Genomic DNA, 22,475 nt, shown 5'->3' on the forward strand with positions numbered 1-22,475 from the left:
GCACAACTGCAGCAGTTACAGCTGTTTCTACTGCAGCTTAACCAATTCAATTACAACTAAACAGTATAATAATAATAATAATAATAATAATAATAATAATAAATACACGTTAGAAATCAAGGCAAACATTTTGTTCAGCAATAGTGCCAGGTAATTTTTTTTATTTTTTATTCATACTCCCAATACTGTTCAATGCAAATGCAATATTGAGGACATTCATGTTGTGCGATATTAATTTTAACGTACTTCATTTTTATTTATTTTTAAAATTAATTCAATTAAATGAGCAATTACACCGTCCGAAAAGCATGCAAATACACATTATGGCTCATTGACGTGCTCATAATGCCTATTCTGTTGAATGTATTGCGAGTTCGCAAGTTTTTGTTTCTTTGTGATGAGAATAGTAAAGAAGCCACTCTCCCTCACATGGCCAGGTGTAGTGTTCACTGAAGTCAGAGTCTTTCTTTCTGCCAGCTATCCGGTAAGTTTGACAGAACACTATCAATCTGTACACACACACACACACAGGGTATAAAGTTCTAACTGCGGTTGCATAATGACAGTCCTGTTATGCATGTGAACTGACACTCTTCGGGTCCTGTATAGTTGTTGCAAAACAGGTTACGAATGTATTATGAAAACACGTGGAGTATATCGCCACATCTATTGGATAAGTGTTTAATTGACAGCATCTGTTTTTTTTACAAGCTCAAGTTTGGCAACATTGTGAACAAGACGAGGATATCGTAGAGATACAGGTATATGCTTTTTTATTTATGTTTGAATTTTAGTTTTGTTTGTTTTTACAGCTTTCATAATGACATCTTTTTGATATCACGTCACGTTCACTGATAATATCAGTTATCTTTTTTTTTTGTTTGTTTTATTTAATTAACAAAACAAACTATTGCCTTTGGAACAAAATAAGCTTTGTAGAGTTTAACTATTGTGCCGTAATCATCGCAAAAGTGAACACCTGTCGGATTAGCCTTGGGGTACTTGGAATTTGCAGAAGAATTTTGTTTTTACGTGTTGTTGCAAATTACTCTGCGCGCATTCCTTTCAAAAGTTATTTGGTAATGACAGTAAATTGTTTAATGATAATTATAAAAGTGAATTTACTCGAGACATTTGCAGAATCTGATCACCTATGCTAAACCAGACTCGAGAGATGCAATGTTCCTTATTATCTAGGTCTCTCAAATCTTTATCGAAAGTGACAACCAGGTATTTTTATAACATATAATTTTACTCAGACGTTCCTATTAAATAACTCACATTCGAATTTATTTCTGGCCTCGTTTTAGCTGTTTTGGAGGTTAATGTATACCTAGTCTTATAATTTAATGCGTGGAAATTATATTAAAAAAACGTAGACTGTGCAGCCCGATATTTCACATTCAAATTAAACAAACACATATTTAAAAAATGTATTAATCTGTGGTCAGTTGGTGATGCTTTCAAATACATTCCTAATGAATTTTCCAAAACTGGTAATGGAGGTAACTTATTTTGAATTACATACTATATATAGAACTTGTGCTATAAAAAATGCTAACAAAATTAAAAGCATATTTTTATATTATTGTTGTTGTTGTTGTTGTTATTATTATTATTATTATTATTATTATTATTATGTGTTATTATTTTAAATGATTCAAGTGAGTAGGCCTCATTTATTTAAAATGTTTTGAAAATATCCCCCAGTATTTTGAATGGAGACTTTTGTTGAATAATTAACATTTGGTTTATGATTAGTGTTTGCAGTGTGACACGTGCCCTAATGAACTCTGTTCTTGACATTTTAAGATCTCAGCAAATGTCACTTCACTTACCAATGCCTGGTGCGATGGGAAATATTAACCCCTTAAGACAGGTGATACTAACTAAAACCATATTCTTCAGGTGTTCCTCTATGGTTTCATTATTATCCTGAGGGCACCACAGGCAGACTTCCCTGTTTTGTGGTTTGCTGGCTCACAGAAATCTGGCAGGGCCTTGCTCACCTGTGAATGTAAGCTGGCACCGCTTCATATTCCTCAAAGGTTTCCATTGTGTTTGTCATTGAGGAAGATCAAACAGGAGACTTCAATGGGAGGGGCTGTGCCTGCCTTCTGTTACCTTTATTAAAACGTAATGGGTATACATCCCAAACAAGGAGGACAGTTGAGGCTCTTTGTTCTGGTGCTAAGGAGCTGAATTACTGTAGCTGTACAAACACAGGGGCTGAATAAGAGAATTACTTCTGGACTCTTTAATCATGGACATTCATTTGCTTGAGAAAATGCCATGCAGTTTGTCTTTTGTGCCATTTTAAGGCGTGTGATTGTAACATAGCCCTCTCTAAGCACAGCCCTCTCATATTTTGTTATTGGTGACTAGTAAAGAGTAATATACGTTTACAAGTGAACCCTTTAAAAAGTATATTTCTTCTCATTATATAGGGATTGTTAAAACAAAGTATATGCCAGTTGGCTAAAAAACGCTCCGTATTTATGAGACCTCATCGCCATAAGATGGTTGTTATATCTCTATGTGAACAAGAAAATTATTTTTAAGGAATGATATGAATTCTATATTAAAGGATTTGTAGAAATTCTAGTCCTGTGTACAGATATCATCCCGAGCTTATACACCAACTGCACACTGCTCTCCCATTGTTTTTTATGGAGCCCTGCTGTTCTGTTATTAATAAAGGAATGGCAAATAAAGCACGGCTGAGATCACACGAATTCATGACACCTGTTCTAAATCTACTGCTTACTGATGAAACACTTCCTGCACTCGGAGTTAACTCTTTCAGTGCACTGCAGTGATTATTTCAGACAAACAAAGGTAAAAAAAAACACTTTCAAAAGTTGTAGTATAATAGTGATCATTATTTATGTGGTAAAACTATAAGTAGACATGACCTTTTATGAACATAAACTCCAAAAATGAGTATGGGTTTATTTCTGACTTGAACTGTTACCACAAGAGCAGTGGTGAGTCTGAGAGCAGACCTGTCCTCCCACATGGGAGAATCGATCATAACATGCAGCACCTGTTCAATGTTGACTTTTGCCAATACAGTGGTGTGTCTGGAAGGATTGAATAGTGCCACTAAACTGGAAATACAAGAATCCACTTTGATTGAATCCTCCTCTGTTGTTAGAGATGTAATATGCATTTGAAAAGCGCCTTGTTCTTCAGCTGTCTTACAGTCACTAAGACACATGTTTGATTGCTTCACGAGTGGTGTGTTTTCAGTGAAGGGTTAATGTGACAGTGTTGTCGTAGCGGGGAGATATTTATCTTTTTTTCATTAAAAGCTCTGCTTTGTCAATAGGGCACCTAGTTAAACAGCGTGGGGCCCATTTTATTAATGGGCAATGTAACTGCTCTCCAGGGGCAGTGAATGATTGTGTTGAATATGAGGTCGTTATAGGGGACATAAATCTTCCAGTATTCACAGCGCTGGTGTCAGTTTGATCAAAGGCTTTCTGCTCAGAAAAAGGTTAGTGAGATAGAGAGGATCACATTTCTTCCTAGTCATCCTGGCACTGCACTGTGGAAAGACATGTTCCAGAAACGAGTAACAAAAAATGACTGATGCTGTGTTTTATCAGTGTATATTCATTTATTTTGTATATTTACAGGTCTGAAATATAAGTTATCTTGATTAATGGGTTATTCTTGTTAAAATTCACTTGGTTTCATTTTTTTGTTTCAGTTCTCACGTCTTGGTGACTTTTTAAACTCAAAAGTTTAAAGCACTCCTGTGACCCCAATGGGGTTCTATGTAACCTTCAAGTACATGTGGTACACCAAAGTGGAACCAATTACATGTCCCCCTGCAACACTCTGCCCCAATTGGACATAAGAATGTTGTAGGGGGAGCAGTAAACGGAGATTAGACATGATTCTGAAAGCTCTATTTAGGCCCCCAAGAGTGCTTTACATTTCTTGTCACCGGGATGTAGTGACTGAAGCAGAAAATGTTACAAAGTGAATCTAAACAACAAAAATAATACATCAGTCTGAGACGAATCTTCTGGCAATAACAAAAGCATAGTATTAAAATGTTCTTTTATATTTTACTTGTTTTTATTTGTGATTTTACATTGGTTTTCACACGCATTACTCAATTACAGGGGTTTCAATGCATCCACACTATAAATTATGAAACTTTTTGAATGCAACATTCTTACAAAATGGTACATTTTTGGTTTGAGTCAAAAAACTAACAAACTAACCAAGATAATTCCTTGTGCAATGGCCTTTATTCCAACACATTTTCAGAAGCACCAAAAAAGCATTTTAAAAAAAAATCAAAAAAGGCTGCTTTTTTAATTAAATAAATGAACTGTGATAATGATGTTTGTTGTTGATGCACACACACAAATTAATACTATAAAAAATATTGTACCAATTTGCTTTCGCTGAGGTTGTAAATTTAAAAACGATCTGGCGTTCCATAATGAAACCAATTTTGCAAGACATTTGTTGTAATAATAAACACTGTCCATAATTGGCACAAAAACTATTTCTTAATTGGTTACATTGCAATGGGACAATTAAGTGCCTAACGTGCGTTTGCAAGAGACAGGTTGAAACACGAATAGAAGAAAACCACAAGATTTACTACTGGAGAGCTCTAAAACTGGCACAGACTTTTACAGTTTAATTGGCATCGAAATTCCACTGTTTATTTTAGATAAAAATAAGACTTGCTTATTTGAAATAGTAATTGTATTTATTGAGATCGCTGTTGAATGAATATTCCTGGCAAAGGGAGGCAGTGTAGTGTATGTATACATGTATGTAAGAAATAGCACGTTGCTGAGGCATTACATCCACTAGGGCAGAGTGCTTTAGGGTGACAGGTTAAGAGTAACCAGCTAAAGCGACACTTCCGTCTATCGCTAGGATTAACTGGAAAGTGATCTGAAATCAGACCTGTTCATTTCCATCAGTAGCAGATCAAGATCAAATCCATTTCATCTAGGACTCTGTCAACCCCAGTTAGGATTGCGGGCTGGCAGAACTCGATCTCTCGAACTAGCACTGAAGGAGGAAGCTACCCAATGAGCGTCCAATGTGTGTGTCTGAAGGAGGGTTTTTATTCTCTGATTGCAGACAGAAAGTGCATATATTATATCGTCAGATGAATGTTGGAGGCTAGTGAATTCATTTATCAATAGCAACGTGATACACTTTTGTGGAATGTCCTGTTGCAGATTGCAGTCTGTAATGTCCGGTCGCAGATTGTAGACTGCAGATGGAAGTGGCTGCAGCCCTTGAGGCTGCAGCCCTTGAGTTTTATGATGCCAGGTGACAACTGATTTCATGGTGCAGATAGAAATATTGCATTAGAGCGAAGACATGTTTTCAAGCCCCTTTGAGATCACCGCGGTAAAAAAAATAGTGACCAGGATGCAATGACAAACAACATGAAGAAGAATACATTAGTTAAGATACATGTATAGCTGTGCTATTTCAGGCTTCAAGCTGCTCTTTCATAGAGTTGGTTGTAATTGGGGGATGTCTTCATAATGCCTTCTAATTGAGCTGGTCTAATACAAAGTTGGTCTAAAGGTTTTTCGTGCTCCTGTGGGCTGTTCTATGTTCTGTTCCAATTACAAGTACCTTTTTGCTTGTGTGTGAAGGAGCTATTGTTGCGCCTGGCCTTGTGCAATAATTGCCTCATTACAGTGATGTAATAACTGCTTGTGTATATCTCTTCATTGTTTGCTATATTCTTTATCTGAGAGTTTCTAAATTGGTGGCTTGATAATTTTTGGAGGAGTTTTCCAGTGTGTTACAAATAGATGCTTTTCTTCAAGGGGACCTTTAACCCTAATCCCTGCCTAATGATGAATACAAATGAAACCTTTGAGATTGTGCGGCAGTGGAAAAGTTAACCCTTTAAGTGGTGTGACGAGCAGCAGTAACTGGAAGGTTATTTGCCCAAGCAAATAACACCAATGAGCTGGAAGATGATTATGCTCCTGTTTAAAAGACAGTGTGTGTGGTTTTCAGTGGTTGGGTGAAAACTTTGTTAACAGTCTGTAACTGTGCATGTTTTGTTCCACCATCATTATAAAGTATGCATGTTTTATATAATTCAGCACATTTGAAGCTTTCATAAGTCCCCAAGTAGCTCACCTGTTAAATTCACAGGCAGAGGATGTTGCGGGATTAGCGAGCATAATTGCAAAAATCAAGGCTAAAATAATTAGGCGCTCTAAATTATAAAAAATAAATAAAAAAACTGTATGTACACTGAAAAACATTTTGAGGTCTTCATTATGTCTACTAAATTTAGCTAAACTGCAAGTTTATACTGGCTTCATAACCATTCCATCTTACTCAAGCTGGCCCAAAAATGAACTATTCAGATGAGATAATACAGAAAGCTGTTTGAATATTACAATGCACACACTATTGTCTCTTATTGCTTACACATGTGATTTACTAAGTAATAATTTAACATGTAATGCTTTTAACATGTAAAACATTTCTGCAGTGGCTAATGAATTAATTCCATCTTGCAGTAACTCTTAGTTCTTACAGTAAATGTTTTAGTTAAGGAAACCATTATAAGTGGCTATATGCGAACTGTAGACATGTTTATTAATTGTGCTACTAACAGCTCTACATGTGTGTATTCATTTATAAGACTGTTGTAATATTACATGATTATATATATATTAGTACTGTGCAAAAGTTTTAGGCAGGTGTGAAAAAATGCTGTAAAGTAAGAATGCTTTCAAAAATAGACATGTTAATAGATTATATTTATCAATTAACTAAATGCAAAGTGAGTGAACAGAAGAAAAATCTAAATCAAATCCATATTTGGGGTGACCATCCTTTGCCTTCAAAACAGCATCAATTCTTCTAGGTACACTTGCACAAAGTCAGGGATTTTGTAGGCATATAGTCAGGTGTATGATTAAACAATTATACCAAACAGGTGCTAATGATCATCAATTCAATATGTAGGTTGAAACACAATCATTTACTGAAACAGAAACAGCTGTGTAGGAGGAATAAAACTGGGTGAGGAACAGCCAAACTCAGCTAACAAGGTGAGGTTGCTGAAGACAGTTTACTGTCAAAAGTCATACACCATGGCAAGACTGAGCACAGCAACAAGACACAAGGTATTTATACTGCATCAGCAAGGTCTCTCCCAGGCAGAAATTTCAAGGCAGACAGGGGTTTCCAGATGTGCTGTCCAAGCTCTTTCGAAGAAGCACAAAGAAACGGGCAACGTTGAGGACCGTAGACGCAGTGGTCGGCCAAGGAAACTTACTGTAGCAGATGAAAGACACATCATGCTTACTTCCCTTTGCAATCGGAAGATGTCCAGCAGTGCCATCAGCTCAGAATTGGCAGAAAACAGTGGGACCCTGGTACACCCATCTACTGTCCGGAGAAGTCTGGTCAGAAGTGGCCTTCATGGAAGACTTGCGGCCAAAAAGCCATACCTCCGACGTGGAAACAAGGCCAAGCGACTCAACTATGCACGAAAACACAGGAACTGGGGTGCAGAGAAATGGCAGCAGGTGCTGTGGACTGATGAGTCAAAATTTGAAATATTTGGCTGTAGCAGAAGGCAGTTTGTTCGCCGAAGGGCTGGAGAGCGGTACACGAATGAGTGTCTGCAGGCAACAGTGAAGCATGGTGGAGGTTCCTTGCAAGTTTGGGGCTGCATTTCTGCAAATGGAGTTGGGGATTTGGTCAGAATTAATGGTCTCCTCAATGCTGAGAAGTACAGGCAGATACTTATCCATCATGCAATACCATCAGGGAGGCATCTGATTGGCCCCAAATTTATTCTGCAGCATGACAACGACCCCAAACATACAGCGAAAGTCATTAAGAACTACCTTCAGCGTAAAGAAGAACAAGGAGTCCTGGAAGTGATGGTATGGCCCCCACAGAGCCCTGATCTCAACATCATCGAGTCTGTCTGGGATTACATGAAGAGAGAGAAGCAACTGAGGCTGCCTAAATCCACAGAAGAACTGTGGTTAGTTTTCCAAGATGTTTGGGCCAACCTACCTGCCGAGTTCCTTCAAAAACTGTGTGCAAGTGTACCTCGAAGAATTGATGCTGTTTTGAAGGCAAAGGGTGGTCACACCAAATATTGATTTGATGTAGATTTTTCTTCTGTTCACTCACTTTGCATTTAATTAATTGATAAATATAAACTATTAACATGTCTATTTTTGAAAGCATTCTTACTTTACAGCATTTTTTCACACCTGCCTAAAACTTTTGCACAGTACTGTATGTGTGTTATATATATATATATATATATATATATATATATTAACCTCTTGTAGATGTCTTAACTAAAGTGTTATGTTACTTGTGCAGTTTGCATTGATCGCTGCACCCTCCAACCACATCACTTCCTTCTAGTTTTCCAGAAGACTACAGGATCACAAATACTTAAAGCGACAGGAAGGATTTACACAACCTGGTCATATAGGGCACAGCTCTACAACTTTACGTTAGTCTGTTACACTTTGCAGGTCATTTCACCAGAGAGTTGAACTCCCTCCGGCCCTTTAATGACTGATTTAACACTGCTGTCATGAAGTGACCAAGGAAGAGCAAGCTTAACCATACGAAGTTAAAAGAAATCTCTCTCATGGATATATTTAATATCCTCCATCATATCCCATTTGTGTTTCCAGCATTGAAATGGACATTATTTCATAAGTTAGATCCCCAGTTTGTACTGGGATTTTAACAGCAAGAGCCCAAAATAGCTCCATTAGTGCAATATTCACTGCAGTTCATGGGTCCACAAATGTGGTCATGACTCTTTGTTAAATGCATACCATGCCACGATATGTATAATACCAGTGACTGCACTTGTGCATTCTATACTGAATGAGACCCTGCATCTCACCCACACTGAGCCAGGGCAAAGTGAGATTGTGTTAGTCTACAGGCTACTTCATTGGAATCTGCTTTTATTAAGGGACATAATAGTGACAGTATGCGTTTGGGCAGGACGTTAGTTACATAATGAAAATACAGTTGTTTAGAGGGAAAAAACAAATGCCAACAAACGTATATTTTTTTTATTACCACGTTTATGACTGTGCAATAACACTTCATAAGAATAAATGTAGCAAATACTGGGGTCAAGACAGATGTTGACATTTACAATTTTACTGACAATACAGATACAGTATTGGTACATTGGGGTTGGCTAACTATCCAGTAATATCCTGTCTAGGCTGAGGTAGAAGCCAAAAATGGGAAAAGGAAGATTCAAAAGTCCTCCCTCTGAGTTTCTAAATGACTCTGGGTGCACTGGTAACTCCCACACCCCCCTCCCCACACCCACTTTAAAAAGCTACCTTCCCTCTCCCTGCTCTGTCTGTGACACACCAGCCCAATAGAAAGCTCCTGAAGTTTATTTAAGTCCATAATCCGTGGCCACGAGTGGAGATTGGTTGTTTCTCGCTAAATGTCCTCTTCCCCCTTTTTACTTCACTTATAGCCAGAGCCATGTAATCTGTCCTGAAAAGAGTTTTTTTGAGAGGGAGCCTTGGGGTGTGTATGGACCAGCAACAATCTGTCAATTCCGTCTCTCCACTGCAGGGGGAGCCAACACCAGAAGACTAGAAGCAGGGGACACATAGACACAAAACAGCTGCTTCAACAGGTTTGCTAAAGTTCAGCCCCACTCAAAACAAGTGGATACCAATTGGAAAACAAAGACCGCCTTTACTTCTTTTAAATCCAAGGGAAGTGTTGAGACCCATCTACAAACTATGACTTCTAACATGTCTGATGTTCATGAATACTATGATTATGCAGACTTGTACAGCAACGAGCCTGCACGGGCAACTGTACCTCCAGAAGAGTAAGTACTGCATCCCATTCCATTGCGTTGTTTATTTTGTTGAGGCTCTGTAGGCATTTCTGGAATGCGTGGTATCAACTACTCCCTCATACTGGAGCTGCCGCTTCGGTCTCTGATAGTTATTGCAAACGCAATTAAAACGCACCTTGCGGTGTTTGATCTAGGCCTTGTGATTTATTGAGATAAATGTATGTTCTTGTGAATTGCCTGATACATTAGGGTTAGCTTGCATTTGGCTTTGTATAACTCTTTCAGCTCTAAGTAACTTAATATAGTACTGACGGATAACCAAAAAATAGTCTCTTATACTGAAAAATAAATACAAGTGGAACAGGACGCTATGTGAATGTAATCTTTGGAAATGGCAACTGGAATAAAATGGTATGTATTCTTTTAAAGGAGTAATTTTAAAGTTTAAAGTTTTACATTTAAAGTTTTACATTTAAAAAAAAAAAGTAAAATAATAAAATCAAAGGTTATAAGATGTCATACTAGTTCTTTAAATATGATTTACTAGCGATATCCTGTATTATAACACCAAAGCTGTACATCCCAGCCATGCTCTTATTGTTTTTCTAAGTCACATATAAGAAATCATGGTACCATGTTATGATTCTGTTCAGTTTAAGTTTGTTCATGTAGGGTATGCAGGATATGACATATGTTTGTTCGAAGGCACTAGCCTGATGTCACATTTACTCTACTTTCCTGAAGAAGACAGAAACATTTGTCTATTTGGCGCCGTTCTTCAGCTATTTAAATACTAATATTCCCAATAAGAGTGACAACCAGCATAAACATTCAATAAGTATTCATTCTGTCATACACAGACACCCTTATACTTTACTTTCCCTTGAAGAGTTTAAAAATACAAAAGAAACGAAATCAATTCAATGACAAACATTTGAAACTCACAAGGCAACAGATGTTCTATCATTTTGACGCAGTTTGGTGTTACAATATGAAGCTAGTTTACTGTTGACATCTGCCTGTCATGTTACTGCTCAAACAGAATAGTGATTCCAGGATGGATAAAGGGTTCTTTTTTAATCCTGATAATGCCAGACCTCATTTCTAATGGGATAACCCCGGTGTTACCAGGATTAAGACCATAGGATGCAACTTAAAGCAACTGTCTGAAAAATGCATTTATGAAGCAGTAAAACACAAGCACTTTGGGCTGAGTTAATACAAGTGTTTGTTTTAATTGCTTGAAAAAATGTTTTAATTTATTAATCAAGCTTCCTGTACAAAAAGGTTATCAACTGTCATCAAGGACACTTGGAGGGGAAACTTAAATAAAAAATTGTAACGATAAATTGTTCCAGGATCTACATTTCAAAGCGTTTTGTCAAGATCACAAAATTTTGTTGAGATCCTCAGTGATTTCAGCATCATACATTCTTCAACCACAATACATAGGAACATTTTTAGTGTTTTTTTTTCCACTGCAGGAACCCAAATTTTCTGAGTGATTGATTGTTATAACCACCTTGTACTGTGTGTTTCTATGTTCGAAACTGTTCTTTATCTTTCAGAATTATCTTGCCATGTTTCCCCACTGCATCTGACAAGCTCTATCATACCTGTATCGCTGCACTGTCTGTAAGTATGCCTTCTATTGTATGTATTGAAGGAGCATTTGTCAGTTGTGAGCAGTGCGCTGATAGTCATCTGAGTGCACATGAGCCAAGAATGAGATATAGGTTGGTCCAAAAAAAAGAAAGCCCCATGTGTAGCACACGGATTGCCCTTCATATGAATGATTTAATAGAATTCCTGATAATTGTTCACTAATATATAGAAGCTGCATCTCCCTTTTGCAAGTCAGTTTGAGTTACGACTGGTAAGATCTGACAAACTAGATGCTCAGTTGGCAGGTTCTTCTTTACTGCACTAATTCCTGAAGAAATGGTCTCAAAAGGGGTCATGACTTGTATACCATTTTGGAGACTTTTACTACAGTTCACCTGCAACTGCCTTGATGAAAATAGAGGCTGTAAATCCTTGAAGAATGGGTTCCCTTTAAACAATTTAAATACGTTTTGTAGAATCGTCAAATTAGTGTCATGCTGGGTGACTATTATGTCTGGTGTTTCTATTATGTTTTTAACTAACTTCAATTGGTGTTCTGTGCAGTCAATCAGAATATGGCTTAGCTCAAGAGGTCTTGTTTCTGTTTAGTTCAAAGTGAAAGGTCAGTCACCTGAATGACTCTTACTAGAGTTGTGTGGTTGCTCAAGTCTGTTTCCTCTGAATGTTAGAGTTCACTTCGACCATGACGTGAAGTCCGGGTCAAGTCTTCGAGTGACCTTCAAAGATAAGGGCCGCTGAGCAGAGGATGTAAAGGCTCTGGCCTAGGACACGTGGGTCAGTTCCCTGTCTGCTAAGGGCCCTTCATCCTTGAGTGGTGCCTTGCTCTTGCTGTAGAAAAAAAGAGATGTAGGTTCTATTTAGAGAGCATTACAAATTCAAGAGTGATGTAGGTTAATTCATGGAGGCAGTTTGGCTCAGTAGTAGTTGGATCTGAGGTACTGAAACATCATGTGGCTCTGTTTTGTAGAGCTGGTGCATTGGGAGGTAGAATGGGCTTGTGGGTAGGGCTGAGGTACTAAAAAAAGTGGGTCCTATAGGTAAGTACTCAAACTGGAGTATGACGAATAAATGCCAGTTTGGTCTCAAATATATGTCAGGGTACAATTGAAATGTTGTGTGAGTCTTTGTAGTAAGCTATTAAATAACGTATTATTTCTGAATTGTTTTTCCCTAGCTTGTTGTTCTCTTGATCCTTGCTGCCTTTACAAAACGTAAGAAGCTGTGTCCAGGTTTTTTAAAAGGGGTTCCAGGGTTACTCGGGTAAGAAAACTATTTACCCTTTGGGGTGAATTAATCACAAATTCAATGTCTCTTGTACTTGCCCTGAGGACAGCTGTTTTTTGTTTTGTTTTATATTTACTAAATTGTCACGGCCACCATGTTAATAACACAGAGTCCCAGACTAAGCCCATTCCTGTCTCCTCTCTCCCCAGCCCAGTGAACTTCCTCGATCACACCCAGCACAAGGGCCTGGCCGGGGCTGTCTTTGGGGGACTCTTCTGCAGACTGGTTGTGGTGGTCCTGGCTAAGAACCCCCTGCCTTTCACAGAAGACCCTGCCCCCGAGAACAAAGGTGTGGAACACAACCCCTCTCTACATGGGGATGTAAAGGCTGTGACACACAGGGCAATTGCTGCTAATGGAGCTGTCATTGTTGGGCTTCTAGATTGGCAAAGAAGGGCAGGGTGTGGGGCATGGTCTTGCAGTGTAGTTGGCTAACTCGCTAGGTTCTAATTGTTTTCACCTCTGGAAGCCTGGGTAATACTTGTAGTTCTAACTACAGTGTCGCCCTTGTTCCGTCAGAGTACTGGAAGATCCTGGCCCTCTTCTACTACCCTGCTCTCTACTACCCCCTGCTGGCCTGCGGTACTCTCCACAGTCGTGTGGGTTACGTCCTGGGGAGCTTGCTGTCCTGGACTCACTTCGGTGTCCTGGTCTGGCAGAAAGTGGACTGTCCTCAGACGCCAGAGGTAAAGAGGAGTGGCTGCTCAAATTTCTGTTATCCATAACATTTCCAGCGGAAGAGAAGGAAGGCCTGTGATAAGTATGCCAGTGCAAATAAGAGGTATGATTGGTTAGCACTTCTATAAAACAGAAAACTGAGAAGCATTAAATGCATCTTGATGTGAAGAGCACTGCAGGAACCTTGACCCCTGATGCTGAGCAGGGTTTGGAGGCAGCTGCTACTGAGACAGAGGAAAGCTTGACATCTCTATTGGAAATCATGGGGCTTCCTTATGAGAGGGTTTATTATAGCAATCTGTTTGGGTAAGAACAGTTCATGAGACCACTGAGACAGGTTGCACCATCAGTGCTAGATAATCTATTCTCAAGCGAGTGGATTTTCATTAAAAATGGAAAGTGACGTGCTTAATACCGGGAACAAGCAACTTTATAAAACATTGTCATCAGCATGGCTGTACGCTTCTAAATCATCCCATCTAAACAACAAAGAAGTGGATCCAATTGAAACATACCAGTACAGGGATGGAAATAAGACTCCTGTTGCACAGCAGTTTCTCCCATTCCACGTTTTAGTACAAGCTTGATTAGCCACAGTGTATAGGTAACAAACACAGTTGTGTCATATTAAGCACATGGTAAAACCAGGAATGGTTCAAACTGCAAAGAGAGGCTTCATTTGCTGTGAGATCAGACATCTTCAGGCCTCCTCATCGGTAACTTGATTGCAGAATAAAGAGACCAGATTAACATTAAAATACCTTCAGTTAGATACAGATGCAAATATACAGGAGGGTTGTTGAATGCTGGCTGTTACCTTGTTTATGTGCACAGTCTATTGAAGCCACTGATTTGAGGACTCGATACCCAGATCCTCCGCATGTAAACCAGTTTCGAGCTGGAAGCGGTTGGGATTTTTTTTTATCAAATCAAAGTACATGGGTTCAGAAGCTTTGATACCTCCATACCCAATCAATCATTTGTTTTCATATTAAAAACAATCCGATACATGCTAATATAGAACACAGGGGCCGTATTTTCTTGGTAATATTTAAAAATGTTAATCTTCCTAACAATCGCCTCTGAAAGTTAATGTACTGAAAATTGTAGCATCATTGTGGTTAGCTGAAGCAGTCTCTTTCGATGTCATTGATTTCAGTGATTCAGTGAGCTCCTTAGGGCCTCGTGATGGGATGAGCTCCTGTAGTGTATTTGAATGAGTAATGGGGCGCTTGTTCACCATTTTGGGTGTCTGTTACTGTTCTGTTTTTGATGACACGCTTTTTTCTTCAGAGAACTTTTCCTGCTTGGATGTTTTAAATAAACCCCCCAAAAAAAACAATCCCCTCGTCTGTGGAGCTTTTAGCTAATTGCGGTTCTGCTCCACACAGTAGCTCTGTAGTTTGGGTTTGTGAAGCAAAAGAGGGACTCAAGCTCTGGTCCATTTTGCGACAGCCTGTCTCAATCAAGAGGCTTTCTTTCCCGTGGCTAATCTTGAGCTCTTTGTGAGCTGAATTGCAACATTCCTGATACCATGAGGTAAACAACTTTATCTACTTAAATTCATGAAAATCAAGGCTTTAAAATCCTTTTTTTTATCTTTATTCACTTTAGGAAAATTCACAGGCCCCCATAATCGTTATGTTAAACTCATTTTATTTTAATTGCTGTAGGGCTACGCATGTATTTCCAGATGGATATGGAATGCATTAACATTTCCTGTGCTGCAGGTCAGCCTTACTCTGGCCGACCATGACCTACAGCATATTTAAACTTTTGTAAACATTTTTGCTGTTTATTTCATTTGTGGCGTATTGTTTGGTGTATTTCAGGATTTGCCTGATAACCAAGTCTTTTATTTTGTTGACTGATATTATGACAAGCTTTTGGGTTCTTGTTTTTTTTATATTTGAATGTGGGGTACGCGGATTGTTCGAGTCCTCATTCAAACAATGCACTGGTCATGTCCGTAACTCTGCCTGTCACACTACCTGCTGAATGCAGTAACTGCTTTGGTTTTGCATCGGTCTTCACCAAGCTCTTATCATGCACTCCTAGCCTTCTGGTAGATGTTTTCAGATTGCATTTGGCTGGAATCTGATTAGCCGTTGATTTTATACACATCATATGCAGTTATAAGAACCCTCTGAATATGCCTGCACTGTTTCTAAAGAGGTACAAGAATAATAATAATAATGTTTTTCCCTCTCTTTCAGATCTATAAATTTTACTCTCTGCTGTCCAGTCTTCCACAGATCGTCTGCCTGGCCTTCCTCAGTTTCCAGTACCCTCTGCTGCTGTTTAAGAATTCAGGGACGGCTGGGCAAACTAACACGAGCGAGGTAAGCGTGTCATGATGAGAAGTGGCCGTTGCTACAGCAATGCCAGGATTAATCCAGCGCAGTAGAGGTATCCAAAGCTATAATCTGATTGGGTACAGTTTGTAAAACCCCTGAGGTGTTGCAAAGTATCCGTGCCAGTGAAAAAGACATGCCAATGAAATATACAGAGATCCTGTGCATGGATAGGGAGAGGCAGTGTGAGGCATGTGCTAAGAGAACAAAGAACGCTAAGAATCTACTCCAGTAGCAAGTTTGCACCATATGAGCTAGCCCTAAACAACTGCAGTGTATGTATGAGCTATCAAATGAGCATACTGAGATTTGTGAGATTTAGGGATATAAGTCTCTAACAGGTTATTCTTCTTGTTATATAGATTCAAGGTGTATTATCTGTTTCAGTCACCACATCCTGGTGACTTTATACATTTTTAAACCACCCCTGTGGCCTTAATAGAGCTCTTAAAAACCCAATCTCTAAGTGCAGCTCAAGGTTCTGAGAGGCAGTGTAGCCTAGTGATTATAGCTGATAGCTGGTGGGTAGTGTGACCTAGACACTGGATGGAGATTGGAAAGCCTAGTGGTCAAGACAGATGCCTGTAATGGGATAGGGCCTATAGCCTAGGAGGTAAAAAGCATGTAACGCAAGATTTATTCAAGTTTTATTAAAATGCATGCTAGCCCATTATAGATTTTGATTTTGTTTCAGTGTGATAATCAGTGTTGTAGGGTGCAATAGAGACAAATTCACCACCATTTTGTCCACCTGGGTTTGTGGTTTGTCTGTTCTTAATGTTACGTGAAATTTTGTTGTAAACCGTTTTTTGTGTGACAGAGTATTAATTTCTCATCCAGAACTGCTCTTTCCATATGGTCTTCTATGGCATTGACCTGGCAGTGAAAATGTTTTGTTTCAAGGGCCAGTGATAACACAAGCTGTTAATTACTAGTATATGGTACTACAGTGGTCATATTGCATTACTCATGTATTGCTATTGCAATTGTATGAACCTTGTGCTGCGGTATCAGCACCACTGTGCAATATTTGTTCTAAATGCATTGTGTTTCCATGCTGTGGTCTCATAGTGTTATATTCTATTCCAATAAATAAGTCTTGGGTAGGAACTTGTAGTCAACTAAAGACAATACTTAATGGGTGTAACTTGGACAAGAACACTGCTCCGAAATAAGAGTTTCTAATTCCTTGAATGACCCCAGTAGACCTTCATGGCTCTACTGTTTGATGTAATTGGTTTACACAGTTTTTCATCAATTCATAACAGATTATAGCAGTGTTGTGATTATTTCCCACAGAGTATTGGCTACTGAAACAATGCAAGGCCTATTTGTTAATAAACTCAGGAAAATCCTTGTTACAACACAGCCTTGAGGAAAGGCTCACAAGTGTGGTGTTCAGCTCTCGCCCAATCAGGGAGCTCTAGGCCTGATTAGCAGAAATCAGGAATGGCAGTCTGATTCTGAGGACTTAGTAAGAGGATTGTGTTCCTGTGATTCCCTCCGGTCTGGCCTCACTCCAGCCTTTTTGTTTTTTTGGCAGCTTGGTTCTGGGATTTTGAGTGGATTCTATTCAATTTTAATATTTTCAAAACTAAGTTAAAGAGAAACTTGGGATGAAATATTAGAGTTATCTTAACTTGTGCTGTTTAGGTTTTTTTTAATCATTTTGTGTTTCAATCATCACATCCTGGTGACTGTTGAAGCTTCCATCTCAACAGAGCCTTCAAATTCATCCTCCAAGTACGTCTAGTGCACCATTAACCTGACCCCCTGCAACACTGTCTTTAGTATGTGTTAGAAGTACGTTTAATGCATTTTCTATTGACACTTACACCAAGCCACCTTCTCTTCCAGGACCTGCACAGCAGCTATTACAAGGAGTATGTGAAGAAAATCCTCAGGAAAAAAGTCACCAAAAGCAGGTGACCCCCTAGTATTTTGTATGCTTATCTAATATTGGAGGCTTCCAAACCAGTAGAAATACTTAACCTATTACCTTATGTCATGTCATCTTTAGCATATGTGACAGAGGCTTCTGTAATTTCCTGTGAATTTCCAGTGAACAGGCCAGGTCCTTTCTTTTTTAATGGTTTAAAAGACAGTGGTAGTATTTGGATCTGCCACAGTTTAGAACAGTTAAATAAACTATTTTGTCTATGATTCTTCAGTCTGGAATTGAAAGGTAACCAGTGAATTACTTTTGCATGCTTTGCAATTCTACAGTTCCAGCACTTTTAAGCCCACGATACCTTCAAGAATCTCTGCTGCCCTGCAATCTTATATCTACACTCCAGAGGACGGTAAGGGCAACTTCACTCTTTTAGTGCTTTATAGAAATAATTGAGAATGGGGAGAGGCTGGGTTAGCCTTGCTGGGCCACAGGGCCCCATTTGTTGGCTTTGCAACAAAGAGAGGTCCGTCCATGGCAGGCTTGAGGCGTGCTTGTTGGGGAATGTTGGGCAACATTGGGCAATGTCTGGAAGCTCACAAGGCCACCTCTTCTAATATTCATATTCTGCGGAATAACATTTGAAGACTTTAGTGCTGGCCTTTTTGTGAGCACCAATATTCATCACAGAGAAAGAAAAAAAACCTGCAGTGCTAATCGCTGTGGTAACTCATTGTTTTTTTTCAGGTTTCAGATTTCCTTTGAAGCTGGTTATCTCTGCCGTGGTATCGATCATTTCAGTGTATCAGGTAACAGGATACATTTTTACATTAATATATAGAAAGATAACTTGTGTAAATGATTTCACATGGAAGTTTGTAACATGGGGATTCATATATTATTTATTATTTATTTCTTAGCAGACGCCCTTATCCAGGGCGACTTACACTTGTTACAAGATATCACATTATTTTTACATACAATTACCCATTTATACAGTTGGGTTGTTACTGGAGCAATCTAGGTAAAGTACTCATGGATTGAACCCACGACCATCCGGTCAAGAGTCCAGCGCCCTAACCACTACTCCACACTGCTGCCCATTTATGGACAGGTTTGACTGTAAAAACATTTCAGTTTTACTACATATTGTACAATTTGTTGTAACTAACTTTGTGAATAGGCCTATAGACTGTTTGTTTTGTGGTGGAAGTTCTGCCTGTTTTGTGTCAATCATCGCTATTGCTGTGAAACTCTTTGAAGCTGTTTCTAAAGGATCTTTGAAGCTTATTCTCCTGTTTCAAACCGTTACATTGAATAAATCCAAGCCACGTCCTGCTGGCTGTCACTTCCACCTCCCTGTCACTAGGTGATGCTGTTGCTGGTGTTGCTGGTGATTCCCACCCTGCAGAAAGTGCGCGGGGGAGTGAATGAGGACATTGCCTTCCTGCTGGCTGGCTTTAACATCATCCTGTCAGAGAACCGGGCCGAGGTGGTTGAGATTGTCAAATATTACCTCTGGACGGTAGAAGGTGGGTGCCACAGTCTGGCCTCTTAATGCACCCCATGTCCTCCATAGAGCTGTCAGACATGTCTTATAAAGTTGGCCATTGTAACCATGAACCTGTACACTTGCAACACTCTGTCTACAGTGGGTGTTCTTACGGATGTATTTCTTACATCCACTAGGGGCAGAGTGCTTCAGGGGGAAAGGTTCGTCAAGAAGAAGAATGCATTCTTTAACTGTGATCTTTCATACCCACAGTTGCTCTTTAAACTATATTTTAATATATACAATATGCATTGTATACAGTGATAACAACATTCTCCAAAAGTCTGTTATATTCTATTCCAATGGAATAATTAATTGTGCAAAAGTCTTCCAGTATTCATGTTCCTTTGCTACCAGTCTGCCGCATTGTACAGCTGCTTCCTGTGCAGCAGGTATTGGGTATTAAAACAGTAAAATGATAGTCTGATAATGTTTTTAGGTCATGAATTTTAAAGGATACAATTTCAAAAGTATTTAGTGTTGCATACGTTGTATACCGTATCTGTTTAAGTATGTCCAAACTCTTATTGACAGCAGTGCGATGTGTCTTTGTGTTTTAGTGTGCTACATCTCCACTGTCACTCTGTCTGGTCTTGTAACCTTGGTGATGCTCATGAGGTCCATGGTTTTGCACAGGTAAAGACATTTCAGTGTCCACAAAACTTGCACGACAGCGGGTTCGACACACTGGGTAAACATGGCTGTAAAACCAAATAACTGTTAACCACTCTTAAAGACTTCTAGTGGAACGTTTCTCATTGAATTTGTTACATTTCTTTGAGCATGTCTAAATTCAGCACTGTTTTGTTTTAGTTTCGGAAGAAATAGTGATAAGTGATTGAGAACGCATATCAATAAACAGACTATAGATTCTGTGCATATAAACAAGCTATGAGAGGCAAACTGATTCCCACGGTGCTTCTACTTTCATTTAAATGATGCAACATTGTGTTGGCTGCACATTTAAGTTGATTTGTTTTGGTGTTTGATGGTGTTTCCCTGAAATTCTGGGGCTTATTTTGAAATGCAAAAATCTAATTTTCTGCGATTTGTAACAATGTAAACCAGCAAAAAAATTAGTTGCATGAATATGTTGTTCTGTTACTGTTCTGAGTCATATCTTACTAGTTTTATACCATTAAAAGTGGAAAGTTACCTCTCTGAAAATAGGCCTTCTCAGTTCATGCAAGAGGCAAATACTAGATCTCTGTTTTTAATCACGCTTATTAATGTGCCTGTTTCACCTTATTTCTTTTGACCAACGGCTGCCTCAGCTCAGCTTCTACATTTCCGTGCACAAATTCTCCAACCCATCACTGAGTACAATACATGGGATGCTTTTAATGAGGCTTTTAATAGCTTGAAGACAAACTTTTAGTTCAACACGAGTTCAGAGATGATTTTAGAAAAACAATTGAAATCCTGATTATGATGTAATTCTCAAGATAACAGTAATTTGTTAACATAGCAAAAATGTGTCCTTTTTAGAGTTTAATATGTCTTCTGTGTCAGTCCATGCTCCTTTTTTTAATTAGATTTGATTTACAAATTACTTCTAGATACAATGGGCCAGATTGACTGAGCTTAAATCCTCATACCGTGTGCTCTCCCAGTAAAGCCTTTTGAACCTACTTATTGTGTAACAACTATTAATACATAAGCCTTGCCTTACCATTCTGCGTTGTGTATGTCTACTCTGTAAAGTGGACTTTGTAGACTTAGTTAAGCTGTACCATTATCTTACTGCCAGTGGGGTCTATATTTTTTTTGTCTTCCTAATTGTGTGCTGTCAATGGAGCGCTTCTGAAAGTCATAGAGGCATTGGTGCTGTGGTTGAGAGTTTTACCTCATTGCTCTCACTTGCAAACCTCTCTCAAGCAAATACTGGCAATTATGCCACAAACACAAGTAGCTTCAAATGACATTTATATATATATATATATATATATATATATATATATATATATATATATATATATATATATATATATACAGTGCCTTGCAAAAGTATTCAGACCCCTGACCAATTCTCTCATATTACTGAATTACAAACATTGAAATTTCGTTCTGTTTGATATTTTATTTTAAAGCACTGAAACTCAAAATCAATTATTGTAAGGTGACATTGGTTTTATGTTGGGAAATATTTTTAAGAAAAATAAAAAACTGAAATATCTTGCTTTCATAAGTATTCAACCCCCACACATTAATATTTGGTAGAGCCACCTTTCGCTGCAATAACAGCTTTAAGTCTTTTGGGGTAAGTATGTACCAGCTTTGCACACAGTGTCGGAATGATTTTGGCCCATTCTTCTTGGCAGATTTGCTCCAGGTTGTTCAGGTTGGTTGGACGACGCTTGTGGACCGCAATTTTCAAATAGTGCCACAGATTCTCAATGGGATTGAGATCAGGACTTTGACTGGGCCACTGTAGGACATTCACCTTTTTGTTCTTGAGCCACTCCAATGTTGCTTTGGCCTTGTGCTTGGGATCATTGTCCTGCTGAAAGGTGAATTTCCTCCCAAGCTTCAGTTTTTTAGCGGACTGAAGCAGGTTCTCTTGCAGTATTTCCCTGTATTTTGCTCCATCCATGCTTCCTTCAATTTTAACAAGATGCCCAGTCCCTGCTGATGAGAAGCATCCCCACAGCATGATGCTGCCACCACCATACTTCACTGTAGGGATGGTGTGTCTTGAGGCATGGACATTGTTAGGTTTGCGCCACACATAGCGCTTTGAGTTTTGGCCAAAAAGCTCTATCTTGGTTTCATCTGACCACAAAACCTTTTCCCACATCGCAGCTGGGTCACTCTCATGCTTTCTGGCAAACTCCCAGACATGCTTTCAGATGGTACTTTTTGAGTAACGGCTTCTTTCTTGCCACCCTCCCATACAGGCCAGTGTTATGCAGTGTTATCCTCTGGGATATCCAAACACTTGGATATTATTTTGTACCCTTTCCCTAATCTATGCATTTGTATTACTTTATCTCTAACTTCTGTAGAATGCTCTTTGGTCTTCATTTTCCTTCAGATTCACAGCCTGACCAATGATCCTTCAACAGTGGGGTTTTTATTCAGAAAATGTGACAGCAACTTTAATGGTTCACAGGTGGAGGCCAATGGTAAGGTAATTGTGTCCTCGTTAGGGCAATTTCTTTCATCGGTGTAAACTGGGAACTTCCACAGCACGGGTTGAATACTTATGCAAGCAAGATATTTCAGTTTATTTTTCTTAAA

General features: G+C 38.9%; 1 protein-coding gene across 2 annotated transcripts in view; it reads left to right on the top strand.

Moving 5' to 3' along the window:
- The first annotated feature begins 587 nt into the window (after positions 1-587).
- Positions 588-22,475, top strand: part of LOC117428316 (receptor for retinol uptake stra6-like) — a 33,813-nt gene continuing 11,925 nt past the window's right edge. Inside the window, exons 1-12 of one of the 2 annotated variants that reach the window (XM_058995002.1) lie at positions 588-761; positions 9,616-9,880; positions 11,419-11,485; positions 12,651-12,736; positions 12,910-13,049; positions 13,280-13,446; positions 15,655-15,780; positions 17,650-17,717; positions 18,019-18,095; positions 18,431-18,492; positions 19,053-19,215; positions 19,796-19,871. In XM_058995002.1, coding sequence (XP_058850985.1) covers positions 9,789-9,880; positions 11,419-11,485; positions 12,651-12,736; positions 12,910-13,049; positions 13,280-13,446; positions 15,655-15,780; positions 17,650-17,717; positions 18,019-18,095; positions 18,431-18,492; positions 19,053-19,215; positions 19,796-19,871 — 1,124 coding nt within the window. In that variant the 5' untranslated portion in view covers positions 588-761; positions 9,616-9,788. The remainder of the gene's footprint in view (positions 762-9,615; positions 9,881-11,418; positions 11,486-12,650; positions 12,737-12,909; positions 13,050-13,279; positions 13,447-15,654; positions 15,781-17,649; positions 17,718-18,018; positions 18,096-18,430; positions 18,493-19,052; positions 19,216-19,795; positions 19,872-22,475) is intronic. The other variant, XM_058995001.1, reaches the window with a different exon arrangement.

This window comes from Acipenser ruthenus, chromosome 21 (genome assembly GCF_902713425.1).
Source record: "Acipenser ruthenus chromosome 21, fAciRut3.2 maternal haplotype, whole genome shotgun sequence".
In the NCBI taxonomy this organism is placed as follows: Eukaryota; Metazoa; Chordata; class Actinopteri; order Acipenseriformes; family Acipenseridae; genus Acipenser; species Acipenser ruthenus.